The sequence below is a fragment of the Lithobates pipiens genome, unplaced genomic scaffold (genome assembly GCF_037356315.1).
Source record: "Lithobates pipiens isolate NorthernLeopardFrog02 unplaced genomic scaffold, aLitPip1_a1.2 Scaffold_19, whole genome shotgun sequence".
Classification (NCBI taxonomy): Eukaryota; Metazoa; Chordata; class Amphibia; order Anura; family Ranidae; genus Lithobates; species Lithobates pipiens.
In genome coordinates this window covers 106,747,038-106,763,088 of record NW_027507764.1, presented here as the reverse complement: position 1 = coordinate 106,763,088, position 16,051 = coordinate 106,747,038, and the positions used below count along the sequence as shown (strand labels likewise).

At 46.1% G+C, this 16,051-nt stretch overlaps 1 protein-coding gene across 1 annotated transcript in view; it reads right to left on the bottom strand.

The window, feature by feature from the left end:
- The window catches only part of PTPRN2 (protein tyrosine phosphatase receptor type N2), a 1,275,947-nt gene that overhangs the window by 770,563 nt on the left and 489,333 nt on the right, over nt 1-16,051 (bottom strand). Inside the window, exon 9 of the mRNA XM_077491142.1 lies at nt 9,790-10,187. Coding sequence (XP_077347268.1) covers nt 9,790-10,187 — 398 coding nt within the window. The remainder of the gene's footprint in view (nt 1-9,789; nt 10,188-16,051) is intronic.

Genomic DNA, 16,051 nt, shown 5'->3' with positions numbered 1-16,051 from the left:
CGTCACCTTACTCAAGATGGCTGCAGTTAGAAATTCTAAGAGCCGGTTCACACAGGGGCGACACGACTTCCAGGACGACTTTGTGAGACAACTTGCAGATGACTTAAACACGACTTGGACACGACCTGGGGCGACTTACAACGTGACTTTAAGTCGCCCCAGGCCAGGCGACTTTTGCTGTGGCCAATCAGATAATGAGCTCTAAAGGGGGAACTCCACACCAAATTTAAAAAAAAAATGGCATGGGTTTCCCCTCCGAGGGCATACCAGGCCCTTAGGTCTGGTATGGATTCTAAGGGGAACCCCCTACGCCGAAAAAAACAGCGTGGGGGTCCCCCTCAGATCCATACCAGACCCTTATCCGAGCACGCTACCCGGCCGGCCAGGAAAGGGGGTGGGGACGGGCGAGCGCCCCCCCCCTTCTGAGCCGTGCCAGGCCGCGTGCCCTCAACATGAGGGGGTGCCTTGGGGAAGGGGGGCGCGCGGCCCCCCACCCCAAAGCACCTTGTCCCCATGTTTATGAGGACAAAGGCCTCTTCCTGACAACCCTGGCCGTTGCTTGTTGGGGTCTGCGGGCGGGGGGCTTATCGTAATCCGGGAGCCCCCTTTAATAAGGGGGCCCCAGATCCCGGCCCCCCACCCTATGTGAATGAGTATGGGGTACAATGTACCCCTACCCATTCACCTGTGAAAAAAAATGTACAAAAAAAAACACAACACACAAGGGTTAAAATAGTTTATTGCACAGCTCCGGGGGTCTTCTGTCTTCGGGGGTCTTCTCGTCGGACACCTCCGGTATCTTCTGCCAGCTCTTTTACTAGCGGAGGAGCCCGGCTTTCTTCTTCGCAGCCGCCCTCTTCTTCCGACTTCGGGGGTCTTGTCCCCCTCTTCGGGGGTCTTGTCCCCCTCTTCGGTTCTTCTTGCCAGGCCACCACGCCTTCTTCTAGCTCTTTTACAAGCGGTGGCCCGGTCTTCCGTCGCCGCTGTCACCGTCTTCTGTTCTTCTCTTCTTCTCTTCAGATGTTGCCACGTCGCTGCCTTTCGGCGTAGGGGGTTCCCCTTAGAATTCATACCAGACCTAAGGGCCTGGTATGCTCTCGGAGGGGGAACCCACACCAATTTTTTTTCATAAATTTGGCGTGGAGTTCCCTCTTGAGAGCTTATAATTCTGTCAGAGTTGCCTCCGTATAGACGGAGATCCGACTTGGAGGCGACCTCCATTGAAATCAATGGGTACCAGTCGCCTACAAGTCAGATTGAAGTAGTACAGGAACCTTTTCTGAAGTCGGAGCAACTTCAGTAGTGTGCATTAAGACGGCTCTCATTCACTCGTCCCTGTGTGAACCGGCTCAAAGTGTTTTTCAAAGTGATTTTTAAATAAAATAAACCATGGAGACATGGATGGATGGGTGAGTTTGCTCTGAATATTAAGAATGCATTAAATAGAATTTTCTGTTGTGATGCTCAGATACAGTTAAAGTGGTTGTAAACCCTTACAAACCACTTTGACCTACAGGTAAGCCTAGATTAAGGCTTACCTGTAGGTACAAGAAATATCTCCTAAACCTACACGGTTTAGGAGATATTTACAAAAAGACAGGCACCACTGTCTACGGCGCATGCGCCGTAGACAGCGGCGGGCAGGCGCACTGGGCATGTTGGTGCTAACGGCAATATGCCGTTATTGGCGGCTCCCATGCGCATGCGTGGGAGTGATGTCATCGCTGCTCCTGTGTCAGGTAAGTGACACATAATGGGCTACTATACTATGCATAGTAGCCCATTAAGCTTTACCTTTGCATTGAGACAAAGAGGAAGTAAACCCATCAGAGTTTACTTCCTCTTTAAGTTCCACATTAACTTGTGACAGCCATTCAGCACTTTAGGTAATCATTGTGCTGACAAACCTGCGCACAACCTGACTTTCTTACAGGAACATATATATATATATATATATATATATATATATATATATATATATATACCGTATATACTCGAGTATAAGCCGAGATTTTCAGCCTCTTTTTTGAGGCTGAAAGTGCCCCCCTCGGCTTATACTCGAGTCATCGCTGTCTGCCCGCTCGATCAGCGTGTCGAGCAGACAGACAGCGGCCATTCTATTCAAAAGCCGCGCCTCCGGCTCCGCCTTCGCCTGTGATAGGCGGAACACTGAATTTCCCAGCAGCCTGTGTTCCGCCTATCACGGACATCGTATCATCCTCGTACTACGGACGAGGATGATACGACGTCTGTGATAGGCGGAACACAGGCTGCTGGGAAATTCAGTGTTCCGCCTATCACAGGCGAAGGCGGCGGCGCAGCTTTTGAACTTTACAATGGCCGCCGACGAAGAGGGCACGGGACGGAGGCAAGGCAAGGCACGGCACGGCACGGGACGGGACGGGACGGGGGCAAGGCAAGGCACGACACGGGACGGATGCAAGGAGGCAAGGCACGGCACGGGACGGAGGCAAGGAGGCAAGGCACGGGACGGAGGCTCGGGACAAAGGTAGGCTGGACACACACACACACACACACACACACACACACACACACACACACACACATGGATGGAGACACACACAGGGATGGATGGATGGATGGATGGAGACACACACACACAGGGATGGATGGATGGATGGATGGAGACACACACACACAGGGATGGATGGATGGATGGATGGAGACACACACACACACAGGGATGGATGGATGGATGGACACACACACACACAGGGATGGATGGACGGACACACAGGGATGGACGGACACACAGGGATGGACGGACACACAGGGATGGACGGACACACACACAGGGATGGACAGGCATGTCTCACCCTCGGCTTATACACGAGTCAATAAGTTTGCCAGTTTTTTTGGGGGTAAATTGGGGGCCTCGGCTTATATTCGGGTCGGCCTATACTCGAGTATATACGGTATATATATATATATATATATATATATATGCTTTAATGGCATCCCAGTCTTAGTCCATAGGGTTCAATATTGAGTTGGCCTGCCCTTTGCAGCTATATAAGCTTCAACTCTTCTGGGAAGGCTGTTCACAAGGTTTAGGAGTGTGTCTATGGGAATGTTTGACCATTCTTCCAGAAGTGCATTTGTGAGGTCAGGCACTGTGTAAGAGAAGGCCTGGCTTGCAGTCTCCACTATAATTCATTCCAAAGGTGTTCTATCGGGTTGAGGTCAGGACTCTGTGCAGACTAGTTAAGTTCCTCCATCCCAAACTCGCTCATTCATGTCTTTATGGACCTTGCTTTGTGCACTGGTCCAAATCATTTGGTGGAGGGGGGATTATGGTGTGCGGTTGTATTTCAGGGGTTGGGCTTGGCCCCTTAGTTCCAGTGAAGGGAATTTTAAAAAGGGGCTGTAAAGGCAGAAAGTTTTTTATTTGAATGCATTCTATGCATTATGATAAAAGCCTTCTGTGTGCAGAAGCCCTCCTAATAATTACTATTACCTGAGCCCCATATAGGTCCAGTGATGCTGCAGGAGTCTCTCGGTTACCTGGGACTCCCCTTCTCATTGGCTGAGACAGCAGCGTGGTGCCATTGGCTCTTGCTGCTGTTGATCAAAACCAGTCAGCTAATGAGGAGAGAAAGGGGGCGGGGCCGGGGTTCTGTGTCTGAATTGACACAGGGAGCTGTGGCTCAGCTCAGGTGCCCCCATAGCAGACTGCTTGCTGTGGGAGCACTCAACAGGAGGGAGGGACTAGGAGCGCCGGCGAGAGACCTGAGAAGAGGAAGGTCGGGGCTGCTTTATGCAAAATCACTGCACAGAGAAGGTAAGTACAACATGTTTGTTTTTGTTAACAAAAAAAACGAGACTTTAGTATCAAATGATCCCAACTTTGTGGGAACAGTTTAGGAATGGCCGCTTCCTGTTCCAACACCAGTGCACAAATCAAGGTCCATAAAGACATGGATGAGTGCATTTGGAGTGGAGGAACTTGACTGGTCTGCACAAAGTCCTGTGTATAAAGTGACAGTTACCAGTAGAAGACAGTGGCTTAACTAGGATGGAAACAAGCATTTAATATGGAAAAAAGGCATGGCCTAACAAAACTATTTTAACCCCCTTTGCACCAGCCCCTCCCAGCACTTTAAGGGGTTTAGAATGCTGGGAGGTGGGGCAGAGTTTATGATCATGTAACCGCCATGATTGGTTGTCATGGTGGACACATGATCATGATCTTGTGATCGGGAGCTTTTTGTTAGCCATCGGTAACTTACAGGAAAGCGTAGTTAATACCAAGTACACCAGGGCTGGTATCACGCCTCTGTGTTGGGGGTAACATGCACTACAGGAGGACATAAGTTTGTTCTTTTTGCTTTTTCTGTGCACTCGTGGCCGGTTGGTCTGAGCGTATTTCTTAGCCCCTGTACACACGGTCGGACATTCTGCCAACCAAATTCGTCGGATTTTGTCCGTCGGATTTTGCCCGTTGGATCTTGTCCGAAACTGTTGCATACACACGGTCGGACTAAGTTGTCAAAAAATCTGATTATTCAGAACGTGATGACATAATTTCATTACGATGGGACTAGTAGCCAATAGCTTTGATGTAGGAATTTGATCTGAGCATGTGTGGCACTTGGTCCGATCAAAATTCTCTACACATGATCGGAGTATGTCCGATCAAACCAGTTGGTCGGAAAATATTTCCAACATGTTGGAAAATTGGGTCCGACGGAGATTCGGACGGAATCAGTCCGATGCATACCACACACAGTCGGATTATCCGACGACACGGTCCGATAAGACGCATTCCGACGGATTCTCCGACCGTGTGTACAAGGCTTAACAGATTGGCCGTCACACTGGTTGGGAAGTCTCACTTATTGCCCCGGGCTGGAGTGTTCGTTGTTAACTTCCAAGGAGACTTGGGATCTTCACAGGGATTGGTGAGCTTGCTTGTTGACCTATGCTGGCACCGCCCCTCGCCGCTGTGTCTTTTCGCTCATCTCTGGAAGTTGCCGGTGGAGTTCGGGATAGGAGCGATTTGTCAGTCCCGGCCGAGAGCTAGACATTCTTGCGCTATTGCTTGTGGGGGAGTCCATCGGCTCCGGTAAGGACCCTCACTTGCTGACTCTTTCGTCTATTTTGACTACAGTGAAAGCTGACTGATGGTGGCTTCTGCGTGCTAATTGAACGGGACACCTGTTTAGTTTATTCCCATTGCACATTATATGGACTTATTTGTGATTGACTTTGATGTGTATTTATGTATTCACATATAATTAAGTTTCACTCATAGCGCAACATTTTATATTGATACTTATTTACACCATTAGGATATTGGATGGGTTTTTTGTTGCAGCTTTTTGATTATTTTTTCTAGCGCGGTATTGTTTACTTTTTACATATTGATTTGCCGGTAACATGCACTCCAGTGAGGGAAAAAAGTATTTGATCCCCTGCTGATTTTGTACATTTGCCCACTGACAAAGAAAAGATCAGTCTATAATTTTAATGGTAGGTTTATTTTAACAGTGAGAGACAAGAACAACAAAACAATCCAGAAAAATGCATTTCAAAAAAAGTTATAAATTGATTGGCATTTTAATGAGTGAAATAAGTAATCAGTGTGCCCGTCCGCCACGCAGTGGAAGGAGTTTCCAGGACTGTCATGCGTATCAAGATCAGCCCTATGATATTTGTGTGTTTTTGCATAACATCTCATTAGCGTGCCTTATAGTGAGTTGTTTGTTTCTGTCGCAACAAGCTGCATCCCTCTGAGAAATTCCTCCTGCCACATCTACTCTCCCTATTTAATCTTTTGTGATCATTCACTATAGTGAAAGGGGTGCTGTGAATATAGGGCCTTTTGGGTTCCTCCTTGTGGGATGAATCAGTTCAGCTGAAGTCAAGGTGTGTTATTTCCATCCCAGAAGACATTTTTTTTCTGCTTCCTCATTGTGACACAACAGACGTCCATTGTGGGGACATTGTCCTGCTTTGATACACTAATATTCTTATGGTGGCAGTTCTGTGGTTCCTGCACTGATATATACATACCTGGTGGCATTTTTGGGTGAATATCTTGTACAGTAATTAAAAAAAAGTCTCCTGTAGAAGCCAGCTGTTGGCAAAACATGTTGAGCAATAATTGCTGTATCATACACCTGGACCGTATATAATATTTATTCTAAAATTACTTTTTTAAGTATTTAAAAAAAAATGATTTGGATTTTAAAGTAAAATGTAGTACATCTCTTCTGTCTGGGAAAAAGTCTTAAAATTCCCCAAATATAGTTCTTCTATACACAGAGTGAAATAAGTATTTGACCCCTTCTCAAAATATAACTTAGTACTTGTTGGCAATCACAGAGGCCAGACATTTCTTGTAGTTGGCCACCAGGTTTGCACACATCTCAGGAGGGATTTTGTCCCACTCCTCTTTGCACATCCTCTCCAAGTCATTAAGGTTTTAAGGCTGATGTTTGGTAACTCCAGGACCTTAATGTGCTTCTTCAAGAGTCACTCCTTTGTTTCTTCAGCAGTGTGTTTTGGAACATTGTCATGCTGAAATACTCACCCATGACCCATTTTCAATGCTATTGCTGAGGCTGATGTTCTCACCCAAGATTTGACACTACATGGCCCCGCCCATCGTCCCTTTAATGCAGTGAAGTTGTGCTATCCCCTTAGCAGAAAAATACCCGCAAATTAAAATGTTTCCACCTCCATGTTTGATGGTGGGAATGGTGTTCCTGGGGTCATAGGCAGCATTCCTCCTCCTCCAAACACGGTGAGTTGGGTTGATGCCAAAGGGCTTGATTTTGGTCTCATCTGACTACAACACTTTTACCCAGTTCTCCTCTGAATCATTCAGATGTTCATTAGCAAACTTCAGACAGGCCTGTACATGTGCTTTCTTGAGCAGGGGGACAGTGCAAGCGCTGCAGGATTTCAGTCCTTCACGACGTAGTGTATTACCAATTGTTTTCTTGGTGACTATGATCCCAACTGCCTTGAGATGATTGACAATATTCTCTCATGTAGTTCTGGCCAGATTCCTCATTATTTTCATGATCATTGAAACTCCACGAGCCCCAGACCAAGGGAGATTGACAGTTATTTTGTGTTGTCATCCTCTCACCAAGCTGCTTGGCAATGGTCTTGTAGTCCATTCCAGCCTTGTGTAGGTCTACAATCTTGTCCCTGACATCCTTGGACAGCTCTTTGGTCTTGGCCATGGTGGAGAAATTGTAATCTATCTGATTGATTGACTGCTTCTGTGGACAGGTGTCTTTTATACAGGTAACAAGCTGAGATTAAGAACACTAATTTTAAGGCTCGACTCACATCTATGCACGTTGCTTTTGAGCGTTTCTGCAGAGCTTTTTGTGGTGCTTGCTGCGTTTTTGGACACGCGTTTTTACCGTGATCTTACAGCAATTTTGCCGCGATTTGTGTTTTTTTACACTGTATATAGCTGGTTGCTAAGGAGGGGGCTGGGAAGCCGTCTGCTGCGTCCTTAACAACAGATGAGTCGTCAGTTGTCAGCGGGCTTCCCGCTGAATGTAAAAAAAAAAGAATTGACGGCTTTAAAAAAATTGAGAGAAAAAACAGCGTGGGGAGATGCGGACAGACTGACTGACACACCACACCACCAATTGCCGCGTTGCGTGGTCCCGCTGGCGCGCATTCATGACTTATCCTGCTGGATGTCAATTGATGCCCAGTCAGGATAACGGAACCACTTCCCGGCCATCATTCTGCTATAGGCCAGGCGGGAAGTGGTTAATTAATTTGACTTTCCTTGTGGAAACATCAAGTTTAGAACATGCATGGCAAGGTTCTCACTATGGTTCCCAAACAAACCTCTGAGGGCTTCACAGAATAGCTGTATTTATACTGAGCTTAAGTTACACATATGGACTTTATTTACTAATTAGGTGATTTCTGAAGGCAATTGGTTCCACTAGATTTTAGTTAGGGGTATCAGAGTAAAGAGTGCTGAATACAAATGCACACCACACTTTGTAGATATTTATTTTTAAAAAGTTTGAAAACCATTTATCATTTTCCTTCCACTTCACAATTATGCACCACTTTGTGTTGTTCTATCACATAAAATCCCAATAAAATACATTCACGATTTTGAATGTGGAAAATTTCAAGGGGTATGAATACTTTTTCAATGCACTGTAATTACTGTCTTGACAGTCTGACATGAGTTCCTGAACTGTACTGTATACATTCCATCAAAATTGATTAAAAAATATTATTACATTTGGATGAACCCCTATGCTTCCTCTGAATGCCAGGCCCCCAAACTTCTGAGCCTCACAGTAACATGGTCTGCTACAGTTCTAACTACACTTTTGCTCTAACTCTGCAATATTTACCTATACTTCAATGGTCCAACTTCCCTCCCCGGCATTTTTTACCAAGCTTCACTCAGGTGCCGGGCTGCGGTCATCTTTATAGTCACACGTGGGATGATAAGTGCAGTCATCCCAACACACAGACGGTGCGCCAAAATGTAATCTGAGCTACCTTTATGCAGCTCGGTGTATTTTCCAAAGAAGCCTGTGGGCAGGCCGGTACGTTTCTTTTATCGCAGAAGTGACTTTGCATGACTCTTCTGCAAAAAAGAGCCTGCCTGCTCTCAATTTTTGAAAGTGGGACTTAGTTCTGCTTTAACACACATGTAGCTTTCTTCCCTGATGAAGAGTTTGCTACCAGCCGTACTAACGTCTTCCCTTATGTGCCTCCATGTATGAGTTTCTCTATAGTACAGTTTGCCTTCTGCATAAAACAAGAGGGGCAGCAGTACCAAACAACATAGGTGGGTTAAAGTGGTTGTAAACCCTCCCCCACAACGTTGTCCCATGTAAATCAGCATAAAAAACCCTAATGAACACTGCTTGTAGATATCTCCTTACTTGCTTAGTATTGTTGTAATCCTTGTTGTTCTGTAGAATGAAGTCACTGAGCATGCCCAGATCTCCCCTGATTTACGGCACACTCTCTATCTGCTTATCTATCTGTTATCAGGACTTCCTACAGCACAGCACTGAACTCTGCTAATCACTCAGAGCTTCCTCCTACACACCATGTGACCATGTGACATCGCATACAGTCTAAACTTGGCCATTACTGCAGTCTTATCAGCTGAAGCTGATAAGTCTGATAAAGGCAAACATTAGACATCGGCAAAAGTAAATATTATGAAATAAACAAGTAAGCTATAAACAGGGAAGCAGGGTTGCCATAGAAACATTGGATTGAGAAGGAGGCTTGGTTAACAGTACAGGAAGTGCTCAATGTAAGGGCGGAAATACACTCCACTGTGGACTCAGAAAACAATACTTAAGATGGCGCTGCCTAACCCCTGGAAACAAGTTTTTTTAAAGTTTCTTTAAACAGTAAGTAATATGCAATTTGGGCTGGATTACAGTGGCTATAGTCTGATAATTACCTATTATAATGGACTAAATGAAGAGAAGCATCAGAGTGGGAGAGTTTACTTCCTCTTTAAGAATTTTTAGCCATTGGTTGTGGAAACTGGGGTAGCAGAGTGGGCCTCTCCCCTTCTCCAGGGCATGTTGGTGTTACAACTGCCTGGCCTCCTTTTCCAACTTTATGATTAAAAAAAAATTGCCAGAAACCAGTGTTCCTTGGCGTCAACAAGAAGTACCCCAAGCTGCAGTTCCTCTGTCTGGTAGGCTGCAGAGCATGCAGATCAAGACTTGAAGTTGGGTTTGAACCCACAATTTTCAAACACATATAACATTATTTGAAAAAAAAAAAATGACTTACATCTCCTGTGTCACAATGTATCCATATTTGTCACTGCTGGGAGATGCTACTTGTAGCTGCATTTCTTCTTTCATTTTCTGTGGCTTTTCTTGAAAGGATCTGTCATCTTGTGAAAAACTCTCCTGCACCAAGTGCTGATACTCGATTTCCGCTCTGGAATCTGAATCAGACTCAGCTGATTTCTTCTGAGCTGTTAACTCTTTAGTGTATGTCTCACTTTTTACATTCTCAATGCCTGCTTTATTTTCATCATCATCATCGTCATCATCATCTGAATTGTAATGGAAGTCTCCAAAGCTTTTTAGTCCATTGTCATAAGGTTCTTTTAAGAATTCACGTGACACAGAATTTACAGTAAAATCTTGCAGGTTTTCACTTTTCGGGCCTGCCTCTCTATCCTGTTATAAAAGAAAAAAGTGATTTATTTTGAGAAAAAGCTAAACGTAAAAATTTAATTAGAACAAAAAAATAAATGTTTTTCTTTGTTTTTGGCAGAGTGCTTTAAATTTTGGAATGGGGAGGAGCTAAAAATGTTGATGCTTTTTATTTCTTTGTGTGACCCCAATGAGGAAATTTTCCTTTTCTGCTTGTTTCTTTGATACTGGTACAAGAAATAGGGGATGCAGTCATCTGCAGCCACAAAATAATAATCAGAAGTTCTAACCCTTATTAACACAACTAAAACTGTATTTTTTTCTTTTTGTCTGTGCCCCTGTATGAAAAAATGTCCATCAATTCCTATCCCAACTACAAATGAGTGCAACAAAGAGTTTTCATTTCCCTGAAATGTGTACAAAATGCATTGGAGTCGATGGGGAAGGTGAAATTAAAGTGGTTGAAAGGCCCAAAGTTTTTTACCTTCATGCATTCTAGGGGCAGGGGACCTATGAAACAAAGGACCAGAGCTGTTCTGTGCAAAACCACAGCACAGAGCACGCAAGTATGACATGTTTGTTATATTAAAAAACTGCCTTTAATATAATTTTAAGGAGGTTTTTGTTGGTTTTTAAGGGTTCAAAAGGGCTTCATTGAATTGGCTCCCATAGTTTATGGAAGCCCTTATCAACTATCCTGGAGTTATTCCAGGACTAAAAAAGGTCTTTCGTTATTTATTTATTTCTCCAGAAAGAAAATATAAAAGTGTGAAAAAAGAGAAAAAGTCAAGTGATTCATCGAATCTGGCATTTTTTATTTCATTTATTATTTTATTCTTAAGGTAACAGTACAAAAATTGGCAGCACAGTGGCTTAGTGGTTAGGATAACTGGCTTCTGCTTTTGAGTCAACAGAGAAAACGAGAAAACAGATGAATTTATAGAAATATTAATTAATTCATTAATTAATAAAAAATTGATCAAATACACAAACAATAGAAATGATACAGAAATATAAAGCAACAAGTAGATAATTTGATTGTAGAATAAATGCATCTGTTAATGAATTCTGAAAGATTTTAAGCAGGCCATACACGGGGCGAAACTCTTTTCTGCAACCACATTTTGCAGGAAAGAAATTTGCATGATTCCCCCATCAACACAGGTAGTCCCTCCACAACACAGGGCAGGGGCGTAACTATAGGGGGTAAAGCAGTTGCGACTGGGCCCCGTTCTGCAGGGGGCCCATGCGTCCCCCTCTACATATGGCTGGCGGCAGCATAGGTACCTAGCAGCATTACATGGGTGACTGGAGGTGGGGGGTGACTAGCAGAGCTCCATGCTCAACTACCACACTGGCTGCACTTTAGCTGTGGATTCCCCGCATGACCTGTGTCCACAGATGGCTCCACTGGGTCCCTCTCTCATGCTCCATGCAGCGCCACTCAGTCCGATGTCTGTCCTCCCCAGCCAGAGTCCTGCCCCCTGAGTCTGGCTTACACTGCACTGCATGCTTCTCCCAGGCAAAAAAACTTTAAGCACACAGATGCAGTGCAGCCCTATGAGAGCCGGCTCACCAGATGACACCGCAGGCTTGTCTGTCAGCTCCCCTCCTCCACATCATACACAGATGATGACAGGTCTTTTTGGAGATATGCTGATCGCTCGTCCAGCATGCTGGAGGGAGCCCAGGCCACCATGGATGAGTGCTCGGCCTGCAGCTTGGTCATGGTGAGTGAGATGACCCCATCCCCCACACACAATCGCATAGCCCCCCCCAACTTCCATGGGGACAGGGCCCACTTCTCCCCAGAGGACAGGGATCCCATTTCCCTTGGGGACAGAGACCTCTTCTCACCTGGGGACCTCTTCTCCCCAAAGGACAGGGACCCCTTCTCTCCTAAGGACAGGAATCCCATCTCCCCTGGGGGACAGGACCCACTTCTCACCTGAGGACAGGGAGCCCTTCTCACCTGAAGACAGGGATCCCTTCTCACATGGGGACAGGGACCCCTTCTCGTCTGGGGACAGGGACCCCTTCTCAACTAAGGTCAGGGACCCCATCTCCCCTAAGGACAGGGACCCCACCTCCCCAGAGGACAAGGACCCCAGTCTTTCTCTTTGTTTCAAAGGTGGAACATCATAGGTCTGTTTAGACTTCTGATATCTCACCAAAGTCCCCCACGTGGCTCCTAAAAAACTGTAAAAAATTATAAAAAACTACTGATACGAGTGGCTGAAATATGGGGCTCACAAATGTCGTACCTGTGACCGGGCCCTGGAGTTGTACCACCGGACTAGGAGGGAAGGTCCCCGGCTGGGGTTCAAGGGGGCCCTTCATGGTTTATTGCACCGGGGCCCTGAAGGATCTAGTTACGCCACTGACATGGGGAATCTCTCCTGCCGAGAGTGATTATAGCTAGCGGCTATAGCAGCTGCTAGCGATAATTGTAAGAGAATCCAGCAGGCTGCTTGCACCCAAGTTGATCGATCAACTTGGTACATTTAACCTGTCCTTTAACGGTTCAAATCTTGTCCAGTTTCTGCTGAACCAGCCAAGACTCGAACCGTGTATTGCCGACCATGTATGACCAGCCTACCTAATGTTAAATTAATGCCACTGACACAAGCCAAAGCTTGCTTGGCAGGACTTCACCTATGGGACACAGGAGTGTAGTTTGTTTTGCACTCCTGTGACCTATTTTCAGCAGAGAGCAGGCTGAAGTCCACTCTTTGCTGACATCACCAATGTTAGTCCAGGCACCACACACGTCATCCTGACAATGGAAGTCTGGATCCACCAGGTGCCTGGACTGACACCTGGCTCCGCCTCTCTCTCAGACTGACAGTCTGCAGCTCTCTGCTCACGGAGCTCTGAAAACTGAGTGATCGCAGTGTTTGATCGATCGGTTTTCAGCGCAGAGGCACCGGGGGGACACCACCTAGGTAAGTATTGAACTGAAAAAAAAGAAACCCATAATTCTCTTCTAAAAGTTTCTGTTTCCAGTGTTGAAATTGGTGATCAGTAGATAAATCTCTTCAGCAGGAACACAGACAGCGAAAAACAATCTAATAAAAAGGTAACCCCCCCACTCTAGCCAGACTAAAATAAAATATATTGGCTGGTGCTGGGCTTTAAGCCTTTTACTGCCACTGCCGTATGTCATACAACAGAGGCAACAGGGCATTTTACACACACTAAGCCCTTGTACACACGGTCTGAGATTCCGACAACCAAATCCGTCGGATTTTGTCCGTCGGATTTTGTCCAACGGATCTTGTCAGAAACTGTTGCATACACACGGTCGGACAAAGTTGACGGAAAATCCGATCTTTCAGAACGTGATGATGTAATTTCGTTACGATGGGACTACGTTCAGGCTAGTAGCCAATAGCTTTGATGTAGGAATTTGATCTGAGCATGCGTGGCACTTTGTCCGATCGGAATTCTCTACACATGATCGGAGTATGTCCGATCGGAGCATTTTGTCAGAAAATATTTCCGGCAAGTTGGAAAATTTGGTCCGACGGATATTCCGACGGAAACAGTCCGATGCAGACCACACACAGTCGGAATATCCGACAAAACGCTCCGATCGGACACATTCCGTCGGAATCTCCGATGGTGTGTACAAGGGCTTAAGCCGCGTACACACGGGCGGACTGTCTGGCCAACTTAGTCCGCCGAAACACATTTCAGCAGACAGTCCGCTCGTGTGTGGGCTTCAGCTGACTTTTTCAGCGTGCAGTCTGGCGGACTAAGTATTTTGGAATTTCCGTAATACTGTCCGTTGGAACTCGCATTTCGGCGGACAATCCGCCCGTGTGTATGCCAGTCCGCCGTACTTTTGAAATGAGCGGACTTTTCCCGCCCGGAGAAAAGTCCGCTCATTTTGAGCGGGTATCCAGGTAGGGCGGGGGCCCGCGAAGGAGACGTCGCTGGAGAGATCGTCGAGTCAACATCTCCTGGAGAAGAAGGAGAAGAAGAAGAAGAAGAAGAAGAACGGAAGGCGGCGGCGGCGACAGAAGAACCGAAGAGGGGGACAAGACCCCCGAAGTCGGGAGAAGAGGCCGGCGGCGAGGAAGAAAGCCGGACAAGGGTCTGTTGTGGACTTGGGGGGGACCCCCACGCCGATTTTTTTCGGCGTTGGGGTTCCCCTTTAAGTCCATACCAGGCGGCGGGGCCAGCGACGTCTCCTTCGCGGGCCCCGCCTACCTGGAGACGCGTGTGTGGGCGAGTCCGTTCATTTCAAAAGTAGGACGGATAGTATGGTGGACTTAGTACGCCGTATTAGTCTGCTCAAAAAGTGCCGTGTGTGGGCAAGTCCGTTCATTCGAAAGTATGACGGACTGTCCGTCGGATTGTCTGACGGACTAAGTTGGCCAGACAGTCCGCCCGTGTGTACGCGGCTTTACAGTTACTAAAGCAGCCGAAAGAGTATGTACACGGCACAAGCCGACTGTTGGCTTTCTTATTAAAGCAATCAATTGGCTGTACAGCCATTGGGTGGAGGATGCTGCTGTATGTGATATAAATAAAGTTTTAGTAAAACAAAAAAATAAATAAAGTTATACTCAAGCAGTTAGAAAGCTCCCAAAAAATTCTGAGCCAACCCCACACCCATCGAAGGGCACCTACTTACGAAAACATCCCTTATTACCATTTACACATGACAAATCACTGTGCACACCAGAGTGTAAGCAATAATTTTACGGTCATTATTCACAATTAACTATAAAGTGATGACCTATAGGAGCATTTTTGTAGCATCAATATGGAAAATACAGGACACTAAAGTTTGTTGTCGTCTTGCAGGTATGCACAATTTTAACGTTTAACATGTTAGCTATCTACTCGGTGCAACTTCATCTCTTAGATCTTACCAAAATTTGGTTAATATATTTTTTGTGCTCCCTAAAATTAACTTTACTGTAATTTCTATTGAAAATGTGTGCTTAATGAACCATTGTGCACATTTTCCTTTATTACTGCCTTACTATGCCTTTTTCTGCATTATATGTCTCTGTGCGGAGGTCACCTTGGTAGAGGTAGGTTATTGCTGTCAGAGCTTCCAGCATAGAGAACAGTAAGCAGCACAGTAATTACCATTCTCACTCCAACCCTTAGACTAGTAGTGACAGAAAACAGTGTCTTAAATCTTAAATTGCAGAAATACCAGTGGCGGCCTATGCATTAAGGGAGCATGGGCGCCGCCTCCTCTCTCCTGCCACCCCTCTATCACCAATAGATAGATTCATGCATTCCATGAATCTATCTATGGCTGCCGCTGCCATCCCCTATTCAGGCATCCGGCCCCCTTTCGGGGCGCAGGGCCTGAATTACAGTGGCGGGGGGTGTTTTTGAAGCACCTGATTAGAGTCATAGGCTCTAATAGGCATCAAAAAGGTGACCTATGAGCGGTCACTCAGCTGTGTTAGAAAAGCGAATGAATATCCATTTTCCTAACACTAAACCGGCTCTCCATCAATCAGGTGCTCGGATCTATTACCTGTCGGCTGAAACACCAGATGTCCAATCATAGCAGAGGACAGAGAAGACATCGAGGAGCATTGATGAGCTGTCCCACCGAGACAAGTAAGTGTAGATGGAGGGCCAGCGGGAGGCACACTGGCAGCATTTGATATGGCACAGTGGCTGCGTTTGATAGGGGCACAGTGGCAGCAACTGATGGGCACAGTGGCAGCAATTGATGGGCACAATGGGAGTAATTGATGGGCACAGTGGCAGCAATTGATGGGCACAATGGGAGTAATTGATGGGCACAGTGGCGGCAATTGATGGGCACAGTGGCGGTAACTGATGGGCATATGATGGGCGCAATGGCTGCATATAATGGTCACAGGGGCTGCATATGATGAGCACAGTGG